This window comes from Lutra lutra, chromosome 12 (assembly GCF_902655055.1).
Source record: "Lutra lutra chromosome 12, mLutLut1.2, whole genome shotgun sequence".
Taxonomy (NCBI): Eukaryota; Metazoa; Chordata; class Mammalia; order Carnivora; family Mustelidae; genus Lutra; species Lutra lutra.
The window spans coordinates 66,608,965-66,628,814 of NC_062289.1; the positions used below are offsets into that span (position 1 = coordinate 66,608,965).

Consider the following 19,850-nt stretch of genomic DNA (forward strand, 5'->3'; position numbering starts at 1 on the left):
GGGTATGCTGTAGTTATAGGGTGGAGTGAGGAGGCATGGGAACATATGGATTTTTCCCTTTTTTGGGGGAGCCTGGTTGTAAGTAGCCCATTGGTCCATCAAGGCCTGTGGGTCACTTCATGAGCCTGTTGTCTTCAACCTGGGTCTCACCGTGGGACCATTTGCCTTACTCAGTTTCCCATTACTCAAGCCTGTTGCCCAAAAGCAGCCTCCTACAGGATTCTGGCTGAGGAGGGTCACGTTTGCAGAGGTGGAACACAGGGGGCTATAGGGCAAGCTGCCCAAGGGGATAGGCCAGGAAGGTGCTCTTGATTTTCTTGGGGTCTTTTGTGGGCAGGGCTGGTAGTCAGAGAGGGACTGGAGGACTGGGGCCAAACCCCCCAGGCTGGGCTGTGTATGGTGTTTGGAGATGATCCCATTGTCTGTCTCCAAGGCTCCCACCCCAACCTTTCAGCCTCTGGCCCCAGGACACAGGAGGGACAAACCATGTCTGCTTTGAGCAGGAACGCACTGGGAGGTGGGAGAACAGAAGGAGAAGCTGGAAAGCCAGGATCTGGTCATGGTATTCAATTTACTAGCAAGGTGACTGTATTAGTTTCCTGAGGCTGTCATGGGTTCTCTTACAGTTCTGGAGGCTGAAGTCCCAAATCCAGGTGTTAGCAGGGGTAGTTCTTTCTGGATTCTTGGAGCGAGAATCTGTGTCCTGGCTCTCTCCTGGCTTCTGGAGGCCAGTAGTCTTCAGCTCATGGATGCATCATGCCAGTCACAGCCTTCATCTGCATATGGCATTCCTCCTGTCTGTCTCAGCGTCTTCTTTTCTGTCTCTTACAAGAACATATGTCATTAGTTTTGGGGCACACCCTCATCTGTGAGGAACTCATTTTGAGATCCTTACCTTGATGATTCCTGCAATGAACTTTATGCCAAATAATATCAAATTATGAGGTTCCAGGTGGACATACCTTGAGCGGGGAGCACAAGTCACCCATTACAAGGACGACGGAAGAGCCACTTCCTCTTTCAAAAGCCTGGTATTATCTGAACATGGGAATGCTCTTGCAAGGAGAATCCAAGAGAATGATGACCAGGAGCCTGCTCTGGGGACCACATGGTCCAGCTGGGACACACATGTGGCTTTAGTCCTAAGCACCTTGAGAGCAGAGGCCACATACCACTGCAGCCAAAGACCACAGCATGTGCCTCCTGGCAGTGCATGCTAATCTGTCCAGCACCCAGCCTTGTTTTCCCATTGGGTTTTACTCCATTGGGGCTTAGGAAATCCTCAGTGTCCTGAGGCCTCCCTGCCCCTGCCGCATTTTGGGGTCAGCCTTGACCAACCTCACAGGCGCTACAGTTTCTTACCCACCCGTGTGGCCCAGGAGGCATGGGCCCTGACCCTGAGCTGGGACCTTAGAACTCTGAGGGAGGGGGTCTTGAGGCTCAGGAGCTGGGGGGGGGGAAAGATTGCCCAGGGGCTTTGGGCCCCTAAAGTTCACCGTTGTCTGGAGACCCTCACGGTGAGACCAGCAAGCATGGGGGCCTCAACTTGGGATGACCCGTACATGCCATATCTGGATGGTGGCTATGGTTAGGTCACCCACTGGAGCCACGGAGTGACTCTGAATTAGAAGAGATTTGCATCGGGACGCCTGGGTGGCTCAGTTGGTTGGACGACTGCTTTCGGCTCAGGTCATGATCCCAGAGTCCTGGGATCGAGTCCCGCATCGGGCTCCCAGCTCCACGGGGAGTCTGCTTCTCCCTCTGACCTTCTTCTCGCTCATGCTCTCTCTCACTGCCTCTCTCTCAAATAAATAAATAAAATCTTAAAAAAAAAAAAAGAAGAGATTGGCATCAACTGTAAGGGAAGAGGAGGCCACAATTACGTGTTTGTCTGTGAGGTTCACTCATGAGGCCTAGATGAGGGGGTGACAACCCCTTCCCTCTGGGTGGTCACCCTCGACCCCCACAGAGCAGACTTGGATTCCAAGCCTGGTTCCACATTCCGGAGTACCAAGGGTCAAAGGACAGAGGCCACGGTATTAGTCAGCTGAGCTTGCGTAACAAAATCCCACAGGAGGGAGGGGCTTCTTCTGAGGCCTCTCTTCCCGGCTTGCAGACGAGCGCCTCCTTACTGTGTCCTCAAATGGCCTTTCCTCTGCGTGCATGTGTGTAGGAAGAGAGAGATCCATCTCTTGGTGTGTGCTCCTTTCTTATAAGGACCCCAGTGCTATCAGACGAGGATCTCCATTTAACTTTAATTACCTCCCTATAGGCTTCTGTCTCTGAATATAGTCACATTGGGGGTTAGGGCTTCAACATATGAATTGCGGGGGAACACAATTCCATTCATAACAGTCATGACATAGTGGAAAATTCTAGGTCAGCCATGGGAGGGTCTGGAGGGTGTGGGTAACACCAGCTGGGTGGAAGAGGGATTTACCTCTTGCTGGAACCCCAGTATGGGCTCAGCAGGGAACAGGTTTGGCACGAAGGCACCTATGGCGGGGAGGCTGAAGCTTAGAGGCCCGAGACCAGCCTGCCCGGAGGGGTTAGGACTCTCTAAGTCATTGGTCCTGGACCAGGAGCCCTGGGAGTTGTTCCCCGGCCATCACCAGGGGAAAGGGCCCCAGCTGGGTAGTGCAGCCCAGGAGTGTTTACCTAATGGAGAACACAAAGGTCATGGATACCTTAGCTTGGTCCAAATAACTTCTGGTCGCCACTCCCCAACATCGTCAATACTGTTTTCAGAAAAGTAGAAGAAACAGCAACTACTCCCCTCTTTTTCTCTCCTTCTGACCTGTGTGCCCCTGAAGCTGGGAGGGAGCAGGGGGTGGGGCTCACTGGGGCACCAGTCAGACACAGATCAGAGCTGAGACAGCAAATCCTGAGGGGGGGGTCTATCAACACCAGCCCATGATGCAATTTAAATTATAGCTGTATTTATTTTTATTTTTATTTGACAGACAGAGATCACAAGTAGGCAGAGAGGAAGGCAGAGAGAGAGGAGGAAGCAGGCTCCCTGCAGAGCAGAGAGCCCGATGTGGGGCTCAATCCCAGGACCCTGGGATCATGACCTGAGCTGAAGGCAGAGGCTTTAACCCATTGAGCCACTCAGGCGCCCCTAAATTATAGCTGCATTTAAATGAGCACCTGCTTCCCTCTGGGTGGGTCTGGATTTCCCCTGCTGGCCCCGGGGGGCTATGCCACAGGCTTGGGAGGTCCACGTGTCTGTGGTCACTCAAGCCCTTCACCCCTGGGGAGTTCCTGGGTCTGGGCTGGGCACCATCCTGGCATCCTCCATTTCTGTGGCCACTCAGTCTGCAGTTACCTGGGACCCAAACTTGTTTAGACCCCCTTTCCAAGTCCCCCTCTTTGTCCAGAATCCCACTGAAACTTACACAACCCTAGCTGCCAAACTCGGGTTTCAACACAGTGACTGAAAACCCTAAGGAAGAGTTTCTGGTCAGGCGTGGACCAGTCTCCCCCCACCCCCCTTCCACAGGAGGGTGTGGAAAAGGAGCCCGTGCAAGGACTGAGCCCCTCACTGTTCTAGCTAACTCATCTGAGAAGCCCTGAGAAGGCCTTTCCCAGGACACATGGGCGCGTTATGTCCAGTTGGCTGCCCGGCCCAGGGCGCTCAAAGCATCTTGCTCGGGAGAGCACAGATTAGCAGCCTCGGTTCCCTCAAAGCAGCTGGTTTCCTTCCCAATCTGGACCCATCCGAGAGGGGCAATAGGGCCTTGTCTTCCTGGAAACCATTCACATGGGTGCCTGTTTGTCCTGGTCCTGGCTGGCTTTTCTGTGATGCAAGTTTTGGCGTGACAGACACAGGAACCTTTCTGGCAGCACCCCCTCACCTCTCCTCCAGCCGAGTTCCAACACCCCCTCCCCCAGGCCTGACAGTCCCTCCTCCTCCAGGAGAGACCCTCAGCCCCGAGGCTGCTGGCTGACCCATGGCAGCTACTCCAGGAGGCCATTTGGGCCTCTTCAAGAGCTGGTCTGTTTGTCACCCCCTCACTTTTTCTGTTTATCTTTCCAGGCCTATTTGTGACAGCCTATCCTTAGTCCACAGAAAGGTTTCCTTTTAAGGCAATTGAGGCATTCTCTTCGTGGGGGGGGGCGGTTTACAAGTTTTTCTGAGATTTCTACACAAAATTTTGCCCTCCTTTTATTTGTCCAGAGTGTGTGTGTGGGGGACACCTGGAGGCCTCAGTTCGTGTGCCCACATGAGCACTGCTAGGTCTAGGCCAAAGCTGGTGGTCAAGGTCTAGCCCTGTCCAGTCCTGCAGAAATGGGGCAAGCTTGGGGGTCAGTTGAACACAGACACCCTAGCCTCTGCTCATCGACCAGTTCTGGGACACAGGCAGCGGCGGGGGTGGGGGGGCGGGCACGGCTTTGTGTGCCTCAGTTTCCCCATTTCTCAAGTAAAGGGATTGGACTAAGAGGCCTCTGAGGGCCCTTTGGGGTAGATCTCAGATTTGGGATCACTGGCCTGGGCTCAGCTGGCCATGGTGCCTGCCCTTAGGCATTTGGGTGCAGTCAACTTTTGCCTGAAATATCAAATCCTACTAAGAGAGATGCAGTAGGGCATTAACATTTATTATTATTATTATTATGATTATGGTTTTCAAATAGGACCAGGACTACAGGGATAGAGAGAGCTAACACTAACTGGAGCCTTTTAGGGGTCAAATACTCTGGAGGAGAAGGGCCAATGGCAGGCTGTTCCTCATTGGCAGATGTTAGAGCAGACGGAGGGCATGGTGTATGTGAAGCTTTTCCAGTGCAGGCAAGACCCAAGGTTAATACTTAAACCTGTGGGAGGGGGCACTGTGGGAGAATGCTCTGGGGGAGGGTGCTGCAGGGGGTTCACTGTGGGAGGGGGTGCTGGGAGACAATACCTTCACGGATACACTGTGGGGGCCACAGTGGGGGGCTGTGGGAGGGGTGTTGGAGGAGGAGGTCCTGTGGGAGGAAAAATGCTGGGGGTGCTGTGGGAAAGGGCTCTGAGGCCTTTGGAGATTCTGAGAGTGGAGGCTCATCCCTAGGGCATCCTGTCATACTCCTGGTGTGACCTCTTCCAGGTCGCCACAAGCTGGTGAAGGGTTGCTGTCATCCAGCCCCATCTCTCCCCAGGACAGCCCCACACAGTGAAATTGCCTTGGTGATGCCCTACAGGCAGCAGTGATGGGAGGCCAGCCAGAGGGAGAATCAGTCCAGTCCACCACATTGCCCCGGCCCCTGGGAGCTGACCAGGGAGTCACCAGGAGACCCTCATCCCCCGGGGGTCTGAGGAAGACCCCCCACTGGCCATTTGCTATCTACCAGGAGAGCTGCAGCCCTGGCTCCTCCCAAGCAGCACCCAGGACCCACACCTGTCTCCACCCTGGGCACAACTTCCCTGTCAGCCAGACAGGCTTTTTTCTGAGTATAAGGCTGGTGGCAGCTAAGGGTGACCCATGTTCCCCAAGCCTCAGTGCCAGTAGAAACCATGGAGACCAAAGGGCCAGTGCAGGGGTCTGGCTGTGTGTGGCTGGAGCCCTTCCTGGCCCTGGGCTTGACATGGCCGGCACACTTACTCCCCTAAACCAGAGGGCTCCAGGGTCATCCCCTACACTGCTCATCTGCCTGTGGTGTGTCGACCCCACAGGGCCTGGCTTCTTCATGCCTGTGTGTATTGCCCTCCAAGGCGGCCTCCGGGGCACTCGGGCCCTCTTTGTCCCCCGCTGCCCACCTCTGGCCCCTCCCAGGGGCTCCAATCTCGGTTTTTCTTCCGAATGGAGCAATTGCCACTGATACAAGTAGTCTCAGGTAACTTTAATGAAAGTGTCGGCAGTCCTTTGCCTCATGGTGGTATAGGGAGGGCTGAGCCCAAAGCAGAAATGCAGCTGCTGAGACCAGCCGAGCTCACAGCTCCAGACTCGGGGGGCCAGGGCGGGAAAGCAGCACTTCTCACCGCAGAGTCCAGCAGCTGAGCCTCGCAGAAGGTCATGTCTGGGCTCTAGGCCCCGAGGTGCCCTATGCTGGCGTTACTAACCCACGGCCCGTATGTATGATGGGACAACATGGACAGCGGGGGCCCCAAAGCGACCGCTGCCACTGTGGCCCGACAAAAAGAGCGCTTTTACAGCTACACGAGAAAGAGTAGTCATTCCGTCATTAAACAGCACACATTCTATATAAATAAAAAGTAAAAAGGGGGAGGATATGGGGGAGGGAACGAAAATTGGCACAGACACGGATATATTGCTTTCCAGTTTCAATGCGACAGACGCAAATCATGACACCAGGGGAACAGAAACAAGGGCTGGGTTTAGATTTTCAAAGCCAAGTGTGTTCCCCTTGCGGGGCTGGTGGGTTGCTAAGATGGATGGGGATGGGGAGCCAGGCCAGAGGTGGCTTGGAGTTGGGAGGCCTGAGAAACCCTGTGCATCCAGAAATGTGCAGAGGGCACAGGACTCCGCTCCCTGCCCTAAGCCCCCCAGGAGAACAGCATTACGTTAAAATGGTGGGTCTGTTCTCCTTGCAAGAATAAAGCACTGAGAAATAAATACAGTATGTGGACATAACACCTTCAAGAGACTGTCTTCTGCCGCCCCCCTTGCCTCCCCGCTTCAATAGGTCCATAAGCAGAGGAGACGTTTGGGGGCACATGCCCCCCCCAACCATGTGCTGCAAGTTCAGGCAGGAACTGCCTTGTCAAGTGAGCCCTCCCATCCCCACCCCTGCCACGCAGGACATGGGAAGGATCACGGGACATTGCCACCAGGTACTGGTGTAATCACGTGACAAGCAAACACCTTTTCCTGAGTCACGCCATCACCTCCCTCCCCTGGTTCACTACATCCTCTCTTGCAAGCCCAGCATGGAAACTCGGCTTCTCCCGGTTTCTTTTCTCCTCACCCTAACCCCTTTCTTAAAAAAAAAAAAAAAAAAAAAAAAAGAGCAACTATTCATAGATTTGTTTCTTCAAAACTTAGTGGCCTCCCTCATTCTCTTTTTTCTAAGCTGGGTGGTCAGGAGGGTTACTGGGAGTGTCCTGGCTTCTGTACTGGTATTTGGAGAGCAGGAGAGGCAGGCAGCAGGGGCCAGGGGCGGGGTGTGTGTGTGTGTGTGTGTGTGTGTGTCTGTCCTTCCGTCTGCTCTGGGATAGGAGCCCAGCGTCCTGAGCCTGGCTGGCAGAACAGCTCCCCCCTGCTCCTAACATTCCCCCATTCCTGACGCTCAGGAGACTTTAGAATGGGCTCCTGAGAAAAAGAGCCGGAGTGTGGAGGAAGACAAAATGTCACTGGGGCACAGACTGTCTATGGAGTACATTCTAATATCGTATTAGGTATCTGAATCTGTTAGGAAAAAAATTTGAAACTATGTGTAGAAAACTTAAAAATATTCAAGTATCAAAAGGCTATTCGGATCAAAGTTTAAAACAAGCTGTCAGCAAGCTGTTGCTGCCAAGAGGAAACTTTACAAAAGTTAGTACTGAGTTTGTTCAGCAGAGAGCGAGAGAATGAAGTGATCTGTGCGGTGAGGGGGACGATCAGGGGAAGGGAGGGTATGGGCAGAGGGGGTGATGGGCTGGAGAAAGCCAGAGAGACTGAGGCCTTTTGAAGCTGAAGAGGAGAGCCTGTGCCCAGCAGGCAGTGGACAGGGTCACTATTCCTGGAGAAGAAGCCATAAAGTGCACAGCCTGGACCTCCCTCCCCCTGATGTCGGTCCTGGACAGACGGACAGACGGACATTACATGGCTCCATGGGGAGCTGCCTTCCAAGGGGACATGAATAGCAAAAACAAAGCAACAGGACAGAATAGGAAAACCCATATCTGGACAGAGCTCCTTCTAGAAAGAAAGAAAAGGAAGGAGGCAAAAGGGGTCAAACGCTACACAGTGTTGACTTAGCTTTTCAAACCCTGTTAAACAAACAGAGTCGAATTTCTAAGTCAGGGAAACTGAAAAGCCCCCACCCACACAGGGACAGGGCTGTGGCCCCCACGGTATGAAGCAGCATCAGTGTTTATTCAAGACACCATAGTGAGGGAATCTGGTCATGTTCCCTTCTCCCTGGAGAGGGTGCATCTTGACAAGTGATCCAGTAGAAATCTTTTAAACTCTGGTAAGTTAAGTTCGTAGAAACCACTCCCTTCGCCTGGTCCCACGGCCAGGCCTGCGCGCCGAGGCATGCTGGCGTGGGGCGCCCTCTGGTGGCAGCATGGACAACTGCAATCTGAGGCCCGGCGGGAGCTCACAGACCCAAAGGGCCCTGAGGCCCCTAACTGCCCAGGCCACTTAGCCTTTTGCCTTGGGTAGCTGTCTCTAGGCAGGTGGTCCAGCCCTTGGGGGCAAGGCAGCCCAATTACTCCTCAAGAAGATCCGGTTCTCGCTCTGTGGATAGCCCGATTTGCCAGGAGGTTTCCAGGCCGTTCTGCCAGCCTCTCAGAGATGGAACTGGGCCTTTAGACTTCAGTGGAGAACAGGATACTCTGTCTCTTGCTGTCTGGGGCAGGGATGGCCTCCAGCTGCAGGAAGTACAGCAACACCTGGACCTGCCAGGGCACAGCAGGGAGGAGGAGAGAGGCAAGTGGCTCAGAGGGATGCTCATAGCTGCAGTGTGCTGGTGACAATGAGCCCCTCCTGGCAAGAGATCTGAGCGTCCCTGAAGGAATACTGGGCCAGCCCTGAGAAGCCCCAGGAAGGAACAGGAGGAAGGGCAGTGGCCTGAGTCCTCCCATCGCCCCCCCACACCTCAGCCACATGGCCTCAGTCCCACTCTCTGCATCTCGGCCCCCTTCCCTGTACAGCTGGGTGGGAACGACTGGCAGGACCCTGCAAGGGCCAGGCAGAGGCCACCTCTGTGAGGTGAGGCAGTGTGAGCTGGAGTCTGTCTCCTCATACCTGGGACATGACTTCCAGGGACCAGCTGTCAGTCATGGATATGGGCTGGCTGGGGTTGGCAGGGAGCTTGCTTTCCTTCTCTGATGGCCGGAGCAGTGTGGGGCCGAAGACTGTGGCAAGGTTGTGCAGGGACATCTTGTTCACTGTTTCCTTTTCTGCCACCCTGCAGACGGCCAAAGCAGAGGGTGCTACTGTGATACAGCTTTCAGGGTGCGGGTGAGACAGAGGGGCCAGACCATCCCACCGAACTCAGAAAACATGACAGTGGGCCCCATCCTTCTGCCTTGGGCTGACTCTACAACACAGACACCCCACCCCTGGTCGTGCCGAAAGCAGACCCCACCCTGCTTCTTTTGGGATGGAGGGGCCGAGGACAAAGAGCACCCGAAGCTGGCAGGTAGCTGGGCCAGCTGTGGGCCGTGACCTGCTGGGGAGAGAAAGCCCAGCCACTGGCTGTAACTGAAGCATCTCGCTCCTCCCTTAAGACTGGAGAGTGCAGGTGGGGTGGGGGAGCTAGTGGCAAGGTCTCTAGGAGCCATGGAGTGCGACAGGAGCCAGTAGGCCACAAGAGAGCCTGCCTTGCGGCCTCGGGGTCCTGGAACCCTGGGCCCAAGGAAGAGTTGGGGTTACCTTTTCAGGTGGTCCAGAAGGAAGAGGAAGGTCAGCAGGTTGGCCTCTGGGAGTGACAGCAGTAAGTTAAGCATGCAGCTCTCCTTTGCAACAGGGTCTGACAGAGCTGCGGGGGAGGGGGGTTGGGAGGGAGGTTATTCTCAGGGTCACAGTCAAGCTGGAGGCCCCTCCTGGGGCCCAAGTCAGAGGGCAGAGCACAGTCCAGGCCCATCATTGTCCTGATCCACACAGCATTGGACCCCAGTGAGGACCCCAGGATGGGTGCCTTATCTGTATTCCAGAGGGCTGACAGGCACCCCAGGGACCAGTGGCAAAAGATGCCAGGCATAGCTGCCCTCCTGGCTGGCTTGGCCATTCCCACCTTCTGCTCAGAAAAGCCCAAGGCACGAGAAGCTGAGCATGGAATGAAACGTAAAGGAAGAGTGGCAGGAGTTTTGGGGGGGCCCTGGCAGCTCCCTCATCACCCTGTGTACCCTGGGCCCCAGTGCCCCCACTTCGGATACCACCCTCCGGGTTGACTTAGGGTCAGGCTGGGCTTGAAGCCCCACTTGATGGGACTAGGACCTGGGGTTAGAGGAGCAGGGCAGGCACTCCAGTGAGGAGGAAGGAGCCTCTAGGACCCCATACCCCAGTGCGTCCACAGTGGTAGCGGCTGCTTCACCCTCTGGGCCACTTGGAGGGATGCGGACAATGGGAGGCCCTATAAGGATGGTCAGAGGCCTTCCGGGACCAGCTGGGTACACAGTCCCCCTGCCACCCACCAAGTTTGGACTGAAACACGGACCGGGTGGAGAGAGGAAACCTCCCATGCTCACCGATGCCCTCGGCAAAGTTGGGGTAGAATTCATCAGTGAAGAGGGGCTCCGGCAGCTCACGGAAGTACAGCTTCAGTGTTCCGGCAATGGCGTTTACGTCCATCTCGCTCATCATCACCGACACGTCCTTGTTATCTGGAAGGAGTGTGGACATGAAGCACAGCCTACTCAGGGATCCCAAACAGGGCTCTGCTCTCCCTGCCTCGGCCTAGCACAGCCCACAGCAGGCTGGTTTTTGGGGTTCCTCCTTTCAGCAGCTCATCTTCTTCTAAGCACGCCGGTGATTCTGACATGGGAGGCGTCCTTTCCACCCCTCCCTTGCTGGGCAAGGGGTGGCCTGGCAGCTGAGCCACCATGAGGGGCTGTAAGGCTGGCGGAGGCCAGACACTGTGCCTGGGCAGGGATTGGGGGGGCTCTGCTCCGTAGTGACCACCTGGCTACAGGCATCTTCTGATAACATTAAGATACCGGGATTATTTGTTCCATTCCAGAGTTTCAAACCAGTGCCTTCCCTCTGGACCATGGTGTCACAAGCCAGGGAGGGGAGAGGATGCAGGCACCAAGTCCTGTCTCTGCCCGCTTCTACTCTGAGAAGCCTCTGGGGTCTCAGCATCCTCATCTGGGGATTGAGGCAGTTCCACCAAGTTCTAATAGACCACACTGACTCCTGGGCTTTGGACAGCACCTCTCTTCCAGCTGGTGGAAGCAGGCTAAACCCTAGCACGAGGTGGGGCGGCCCCACAGAAGCCCCTGGTCCCACTCCATGAGACCCATCACGCATGGTTCCGACAGGAGAATGGGCTTCTGCAGAACCGCCTCCCACCGCTCCCTCTTCTTTTCATTTAAAAACTAAAGCAGTGAAGGAAAGGTATGGAGCCAGCACAAGCCGAGCCATGGGAGGCACACGGTCACCACACCCACACCCCCAGCCCGTGCTGCCCAGGCTGACACTCACTGACATCAAAGGCTGCCTTCAGCGCCTGGATGTCCGTGGCCACTCCAGACACGCGGTAGATGCCCACTTCCTCCATGCCCCGGCGCTCGATCTCCTCCACACACTGGCGCACAATGTAGGGCACCTTGGATCTCTCCCTCCTGTAGGGGAGAGGCAGTGCCTTTAGTACCTGGTGGCTCCGGCTCAGGCTGCAGTGAGGCTAGACCCACCCCGTCTATACATCTGGACACCCGGAGATGGGGGTGATGGAGGCCCCCAGGGTTGGGCTCACACGGACTTGTCTACATGCTTTCCCTCTGCTGTGAGAGCTCATGATTACCATCACTTACATCTTCTCAAGGCTTTGTTCTTCCTTTTTAAAGGCTTTATTTATTTGAGACAGAGAGAACACGAGCAGGGGAGGGGCAGAGGGAGAGGGACAAGCAGACTCCCTAAGTGGGGAGCCCGCCGTGGGGCTCGATCCCAGGACCCCGAGAAGGTGACCTGAGCCAAAGTCAGACACCTCACTGAGCCACCCAGGTGCCGCCATTAGTGCCTTTCTAAGGTAGCTGGATGCCTGTGAATTATATGGGATTTAGGAGGTCAGGAGGCTTTTCTAAGTGGTATCAGCCATAGGAAGTCAGTTACAAAGATCCAGGTGTTGGGCAAACAGGTGGCTGCACAGGGTGCTGGACCCAGTCTCAGCCCTGCTACCCACTTGCTGTGTGAGGGGAATCCTGATCCCTCCAAGCCTCAGCAAGAGGTGAGAGAGGTGAGCCCTGCACAGAGCGGCATGCCACCACCATCTGCTGGATGAATGACTCCACAGGGCCGTCTCCAATCAGCACCCAGAATCCTGGGATTCTAAACACTATTCACTCATGTCTTAACAATGCACAATGCTGGTACCTCCATACGGGACCCTGGAGTAGGAATACTTCAGAAACGGGAGACATGCTGTTTGGAGTGTCTGCTCCGGCCTAGCTAAGCACCTGGATTCAGGAGCCCAGCAAAGCTCCCTCCCCAGCCACCCCATCAGCAGCACTTATTTGAATAACCGCTGACACAGTCCTCTCTGCTCAGGCCCCAGACCCTGGGGACAGCTGGGGTGCAGCTGGGGGCGGGGAGTGGTGTTTGGACACAATTAGGTGTCCGGGGAACATCGGATGCAGGCCCCGGCCTGGACGACTAGTGAGGTCAGGGGCCCGGCCGGATTCCAAATGGAGGAAGTGAATGATGGATCCTGGCAGGGAGAGACCTGTGTCCCTGAGAACTGCTCTCAAACATAGATTTCTCCAGGCAGCTGACCTGACCAAGGGGTCGAGGTGGCCATTATGCTACAGGAACCCTGATCAGGACAGATTCTGAGTGAGGGAAGAAAACCCTGACCTTGTACAGTTCCAGTAGTGTGGGAGCCTGCCCGCATAGGAAGGTGGCGAGGATATTCCTAAGCTGACAGGGCCATGTTTCACCGTAATCATGGGGGGCAACCAAGCACACAGAGTGCTCGGGGGGCCTGGGAGACAGCCTTGTGCACAGAGGACTGTGTACCGAGAAGGGAGACCCTCACCTGTTCTTTCCTTCAGAAACACCTGAGAAGGAGTGCCCACTGTGCCCAGGGATGAGAGACATATAAACTCTAGTCCCCTTCCACTCACTTGGTGACCACGGCAATCTTGACTCCGAAGACGCCCGTCTGTTTTCGGGAAGGCATTCTCTTCAAGCTGAACTCCCTACTGGTGAACTTGACAGAGAGTTTCACTTCAATCTGCAGGGGAAGGCAGGGGCACGGCCCTCTCACCTTTCTGGGACTCACAGTCTGAGTTCCTGGAGGCGCAGGGGGCTTGGCAAATCACTCCCCCTCCCTGAGCAAGTGGGCTAAGATCCCAGTGTAGGGCGGGTCCCCGGCCCAACTCAGCAAGAACTGGGACCAGTCAGGATGATTCAAGGGTTGGTTCTTGTAGGACACTGCCCCCAACCCTAACTCCCACTGCTTTTCTTTCTTAATAGTTAACAAACAACAGAAAAAGTACAGACAATAACATAACAAAAAGCCATGAATTATCTATCAAATGTTAACATTTTGTCACATATGCCCAGACCTTTTCTGGTATGTAATAGTTTTCTTATTTTTTTTTTTAAAAGGTCTAAATCCTTCTGGGACCCTGAAAACTAATCAGGGTCGCAGTTTCTACAGGTAGACACCAGGGTCAAGGTCCTGCCTATCCTGTTCAAGGAGGACGCTGGGGACTACTCTCCAGCAACCAATGGATACTTTCCTGCCCGTAGTGACCCTGCTTTGCAGTGCCTTTCCCTCCTCCAGCCATGCCCCACCTCAAACACTAGCTCAGGCTTAGCCTCCTTCTGATTGTTTTGGAAGGAATCGGTGCCACCCTCATCTTGTGGGAAAAGTAGGCACCAACATACCCCATTCATGGCGATGACAGTCCTCTGCCAGTCTCTGTCCTGCAGGGCCTGCGGGTCCAGCTGAAAGCAAGCAGTTAGGATTATCAGGTGCCCTGAGATCTGCACAGAGACCTTGCCAGGAAGCAGCCCAAGCCTGTGCCTTCTCCACACCTAAGTCAGAATTAGAGCTGGACCTCTGTTTGCACCTCTGTCTGGAGGCCAAGAGGGGTCCTGAAAGAGAACTTGCTAGAAAACCCTTGGAAACTGAGAGCCATCCTGATCCCAGACCTGTGCTTCACGGGTCCCAGGCTCATGGCTCAGGGCCCTGTTCCTCCCTCTGTCCCTTCCCACGGGGAATTCAAGTCCATACTGGCGGTCAACTTACTCCCCTTCACCAACCATCGCAGGCGCCATGTGCAGCTCAGGGAGGCTGAGCATTTGGCTTAGATATTTTGGGAAACCCAAGTTCAACAGGAACTTTCAGAGGGCATGCCAATGAAGAGTCTGGGACAGTTTTCCCCCTGAGCGTGCCAGGTGGTAGGAGCCCATGCAGGAGGGGTCTCTAGTCCAGGCCAGTCCTATGGTTCAGAGTCAGGACCAGAAGGACCCAGAGCCCAGCTCCAAATCACACAGCCAGTGATGGGCGCTGGGGGGCCCTCTGCACCCCCTCCAACTTTTACCCCACACAGCACTCTCTGAGTACCGGCCTGTAGGACCATGTTGCTGAATCTCACCCTACAGCCTATGCTGCTATGAGACTCCGACCTTCAAGGTCAGGCCAAGGGCCCCCTATCTAGGAGGACTCCATCTCCCCTGTTTTGGTAAGCACACATTCCACACCACTGAACACCTGGGAAGATCTCGTTTCAAACAGTTCCCTGGGTTCTACTCCCAGAGTTGCACCAGCAGCGGGGGGAGAGGACGGGAAATCTGGGATTCATCTAACTAGAAACTTCCCCAAGGGATTCTGATATAAAGCCAGATTAGGGAGCCACTGTCCGACACCGTATAACCTGGTGCTCCTCCTGCAGGGCCTTGTGATTTCATCACTCGCTTCGTGTCTGCAACTAGACACTCCACTGGAGAGCGGGGTCTGTGCCTCGTAATTGCTGCACACACCAACTTGTGCATGTGCGTGCATAGGCATGCACGTGCGCACACACACACACGGACAGTACTGAGCACAGCACCAGGTACAGAGGGGTGCTCAGAACAAGCATCCTGTATCTACCCACTGCAAGCGACCCAAGGGGTGAGAGCCACATGGGCCTTGTGCAGGACAGGAAAGAAGGTCCATTGGCAGCTACAACTCAGGTGTTTGTAACCTGAGCCTCTCTCCCTACACTGCTTGGCACGGAGGCTCAGCACAGGCACTCCTGGCAGGGGCAGCGAGGCATCACCTCCCCTTCAAGGGCCTACTGGTTAACATCCCCAAAGATCTGAAATGCACGGACAGAATGACACAGAAAAAACAAAGGGTGGCAGAGTGTCTCCCTCCTGCAGCTGTAGGGTCACAGGTTCTCATTCCTTAGGGGCCAGACTTTTGGGCCACAGGGACCCCAACTCTGAGGGGCAGGGCCTGTGAGCAGGGACCAGGCAGTCACAAACCACTCAGAAAAGAAACACCTAACTTCCCCGAGAGAGCGAATCCCAGGCATCCAGCTGAGGGAACGGCCTCCTCCAGGGGTGGCATGAGGGGGATGATGCTGGGGCCCCACACTCTCAACCGGACCTGGTGCGGTGAGACAAGGTAAAGGTCAGGTGCACCACCAGCCTCTCACCCCCAACTCCTGTGCCCTAGCTGTCCAGGAAGGAAGGGGACAGACACCGTCCCTTCTGCTCCTAAGCAAAGGGAGAGCTTCACACCACCACTGGGAGTTTTCTTTAAAGGGAAACACAAAAGCAGCTTCAGCAGGAAACCACCCCCCTTCCCTGTCCCTCCTGGGAACGGTAATCCCTGGGCCCCTCTCCCAATGCGGCCAGCAAGCAGAGCAACGGAGCACCACATCCAGGCAGCAGGGACCCTGCCCCGACGTGGCCTCTCCTGGGAAACCATGGCACACCCCTCTGCCCACCTTGCCCTTGCACACGAGGTTTCGGATGTAGGTCCACAGGGCGGTGCCCCGAGCACACAAGTGCTTTTCGGCAGAGGCCAGCCGGCTCCGGCCCACCTGGCTGGGGTGGAAGTACCGCAGGACACCCTGTATGGCGGCGGGGGCAGACAGCATCTCTTGCATCCTTGGCTCTGATGTTGTGAGAGGCCGATGTAGCTAGACAGGAGCGTGTTTGGACCGGAGTGTGACAAGCTCCCGGCCTCCACTGCCTTTTGACCACGCTTGTCGGGAAGCCCCACCCCTGCAGCCTGGCTCGCCAAGGTCAAAGTTTCCGATCACCCCTGGATTCTCCTTTTTTGTGTGTGTTTGGAAATTACAGCCCCATTCCCCACCAGCAGCCTATTGGTTACGGGAACTCCAAGTCAGTTTTCTTTAAAGCCCAGAAAAGTCAAGCTTCCTTCTCAAGTGGCTGGTTTCCTGTGGGTGCCTTTGGAAACACTGAGTAACATGTGTCTGCCTGGCTAGCCTGCCTGCCTCACGGTTGGAAGTGCTCTAGGGACACCCCCCTCCTATGAGCCTCTACCACCCCAGTCAGGGACACCAATAATAGTATGCAGTCTTGCCTGGATTCAGAGCAGACATCCCAAGGCTGCCTGCGCCCCCTGCCCCCTGACATAGCCAGCCCCGTGGAGGGCGTTCACTGTCATTGTCCACTGCCAGCACCAAGGTCCAGCCCCATCACCACCTGGCCCCAGAGGCTGTGGCATGAGCTGGCCTCCAGAGTGCAGAACTGGCCCACGGAGCTTCCAGGCGGCTCCTCACCCAGCCCCAAGGACTTGCAGCAGCTCCAGTGGGAAAGACCGGCCCCGGGCTGGCTTGGCTCCAAAGAACAGAGTGTGCCGAGCAGAGCGGAAGCAGCATGAAGAATAACACGATGATGAGGCCCAAGGCTTGGGGCAGTCGGGCTCCAAACGACATTCAAGGCTGGCACGCGCTCTCGTGCGGCTATTTCAAGAACCAGAGAAGTAAATAAGGCAGGACTGGGATTTGGGAAAATAGATGACTGAGGAAAGAGGACCAGGAAATGGTGCTCCAGACGCCCGTGGGGGCCCCTCGGGGTCTCAAGGTCTCGGCAAGGAATGTGGCTGCTGCTGGGGGATGGGGGACAGGGACTGGGCGGGTGGGGGGGGGCGGTTTCTGCTCACCAATGTTCTCTGGAGGAAGGGCTGGTTTCTAGCTTGTCTCCCCAGGGTTGGGCAAGGTGGGGGGGCACTGGTAGGCAGTGGGGCTGGTGGATGGCTGCCCTCGCATGTCTGGGTGGCTCTGCTGAGGACCAGGTGCTGCCCTCAGCCTGAGAGGCAGGACTAAACCGCCCAAAGGAGGCAATACCCATTCCCTCTGTGTCCACTGTCACCACCCAGGATGGCCCAAAAAGGTTTCCCACGTGTGCACTGTAACCTTACTCCCTCCCTGGAATGGGTCTTCTGAGAGACACCCAGAGAAATCTCTCCGGGAGGGAAATCTGGTTTCCCGTTTCTGCTCTTATTGCTACAATGTGTTCTCCCGAGCTCCAGCGTCCACATCTTTAATTCCTTGCTGCCCTTCTCTGGTCCCCACCAGGCTCCAGCATCACTTAAATGGATAAAGGAACACTGCATAGGACATCTAAGATGATAAGTGCTGGGGAGGCTGTGGAGAAATGGGAGCCCTCAGATACTGCCTCTGGGGATATAAAATACAGCAGCCACTCTGGAAAAGAAGGGCAGTTCCTCGCAGAGCTAAACTTGGCTGCCCGACACAGCATTTCCACCCCCGGTTTCCACACGGGAAGAATGAAAACATCCGTTCACACCAAGACTTGTGTGCACACGTTCACAGCAGCGTTAACCGTAATAGCCCTGAGCTGGAAACCCAAGTGTCCATCAACTGGTTGATGGATAAACACAGCATGGTAAATGGATACATAGGATGGACTATGATCCGGCCATAACCAATACTTGCTAGAATGTGGGTGACCCTCACAAACGTGCTCAGTGTTAGAAACCTGTCACAAAGACCACATGATACAGAATGATTCCATTTATGTGAAATACGCAGAATGAGCAAATCTGTAGACAAAAAAGCAGATCAGCCTGGGTCTGCGGGTAAGAACGGTGGGCCATTATAAATGGGAATGATGAAATGGTTTTGGGGGGATGGAAATATTCTAAAATTGGATTGTTGGTGAGAGTTATACAACTCTGTAAATTTACTAAAAATGACTGAATTGTATACTTAAGATGGAGGTACTGTATGTCATGCTAGTTTTAGAAAATAAGATCTAGGCTCCCAGAATGGATTACAATAGAGCAAGGAGGTCCCAGGTCACATGGCCACACTTTCTTCACCGGGACAGAGGTACGCTTCTTGAGGGCAAATCTTGGGGAATCTGGACAAGAAGGATTTGCTCACATGTTTTTACATGTTCATAGCTTTTAAAGCCTAAAATCTTCCTCATAAGTTTATTAAACACAATCTTACCCGTTTTATGTGTCTGGTACAAGAGACACTTTGGACCTCTCCCAGACAGTTTCAGAGATGACACGGGTTTCTCCCCTTGCTCATTTACCCACAACAGGGGCTGTATCTCATTCATCTCTGAGCAACCCCCAGCCCCCCACAGGCACCCGGGAAGGTATCCCTCTGCCCAATAGCACGATGCCATAGCGTGCTGAGTGTCTGTGTGGATGGGCCGTTGTGTGGTTTGGTGATGAAAGGCTGGGTCTCTTGGTTCCTCTCTAACAGTATCTGCTCTCCCCAACCAGCTGACTGAAAACCACATCTTCCCCAAACCCCATCTTCTGCCTGCCTGACCACAGCTCTTATTTTCACTTTCGCTGATGTCTGCCTCTCGTACAGGCCCCAAGCACAGGGCTTTCGTCTTTTTCATTTGCTGTGGTACCTCCGTATCAAGACACGGGTATATGAGATATAGGACATAAACATTTTTCATATACATGGATTACAACACGTGTTGGCACAGACTGAACATCTGTCTCTTGGCATTGCTGGGTGACAGACACCTGCCCTCTTCTGGGTGAGGGTGCTGAGCCTCCCGAAGGTGGCTTCCCCACCATGCCGCAGGGGCTGACTGTCCCTCTGGTGGTGGGGGATTTCATGAAGGACGCAAGTCGCTGAGTCTGGGCTATCACGTCCATCCCATCACCCTGTGGACATGCTAACTCTTTAAAAATTGGAAGTTTAAAAAAAAATATATATATATGTAACATATATATTATATATTATAAAATATATATTTTATATATTAACCATTATATATTAAACCATTAACCATTATATATTATAACCATTAATGATTATATATTATAAAATATATAATAGATAACATAAAATATTATACATTATAAATATTAGAGATTAAAAAATATACACACATATATATGTGTCTGTGTATATATATATATATATATATATATATATAACATAAAATGAACCATTTTTAAGTTCACAATTCAGTAGCATTAAGCACATCCCCAATGTTGTGTAATCACCACCACCATCTATCGCCAAAACTTCATCATCATCCCAAACACCATCCCCGTGAAGCAGTAACTCCCCATTTTCACCCCCCTCTCAGCCCCTGGGAACCTCTGTTCTATTCTCAGTCCCTAGGAGTTCACTGGTTCTAGGTAGCTCCTGTAAGTGGAATCCCAGGTCACTCATTCTTTTCTGGGCTGACTTATTTTATTTTATTTTATTTTTTTTAAGATTTTATTTATTTATTTGTCAGAGAGAGAGAGGGAGAGAGAGCGAGCACAGGCAGACAGAATGGCAGGCAGAGGGAGAAGCAGGCTCCCCGATGAGCAGAGAGCCCGATGTGGGACTCGATCCCAGGAAGCCGGGATCATGACCCGAGCCGAAGGCAGCTGCTCAACCAACTGAGCCACCCAGGCGTCCCAAGACTTATTTTACTTAATACAATGTCCTCATAGTCCACCCATGAAGCGTGTATCTGAAGGTCCTTCCTGTTATGGCTGCATCGTATTTTTCCGTATGGATATACCACAGTTGGTTTAAGGACCCACCAGCTAATGGACACTTTCGGTGCCTTCCATGTTCA

At 54.1% G+C, this 19,850-nt stretch overlaps 1 protein-coding gene across 1 annotated transcript in view; it reads right to left on the reverse strand.

Annotated features, from left to right (window-relative positions):
• Positions 1 to 4,111: 4,111 nt before the first annotated feature.
• Positions 4,112 to 19,850, reverse strand: part of BCR (BCR activator of RhoGEF and GTPase) — a 124,973-nt gene continuing 109,234 nt past the window's right edge. Inside the window, 7 exon segments of the mRNA XM_047696930.1 lie at positions 4,112 to 8,542; positions 8,892 to 9,054; positions 9,522 to 9,627; positions 10,337 to 10,471; positions 11,292 to 11,431; positions 12,929 to 13,038; positions 13,698 to 13,757. Coding sequence (XP_047552886.1) covers positions 8,453 to 8,542; positions 8,892 to 9,054; positions 9,522 to 9,627; positions 10,337 to 10,471; positions 11,292 to 11,431; positions 12,929 to 13,038; positions 13,698 to 13,757 — 804 coding nt within the window. The 3' untranslated portion in view covers positions 4,112 to 8,452.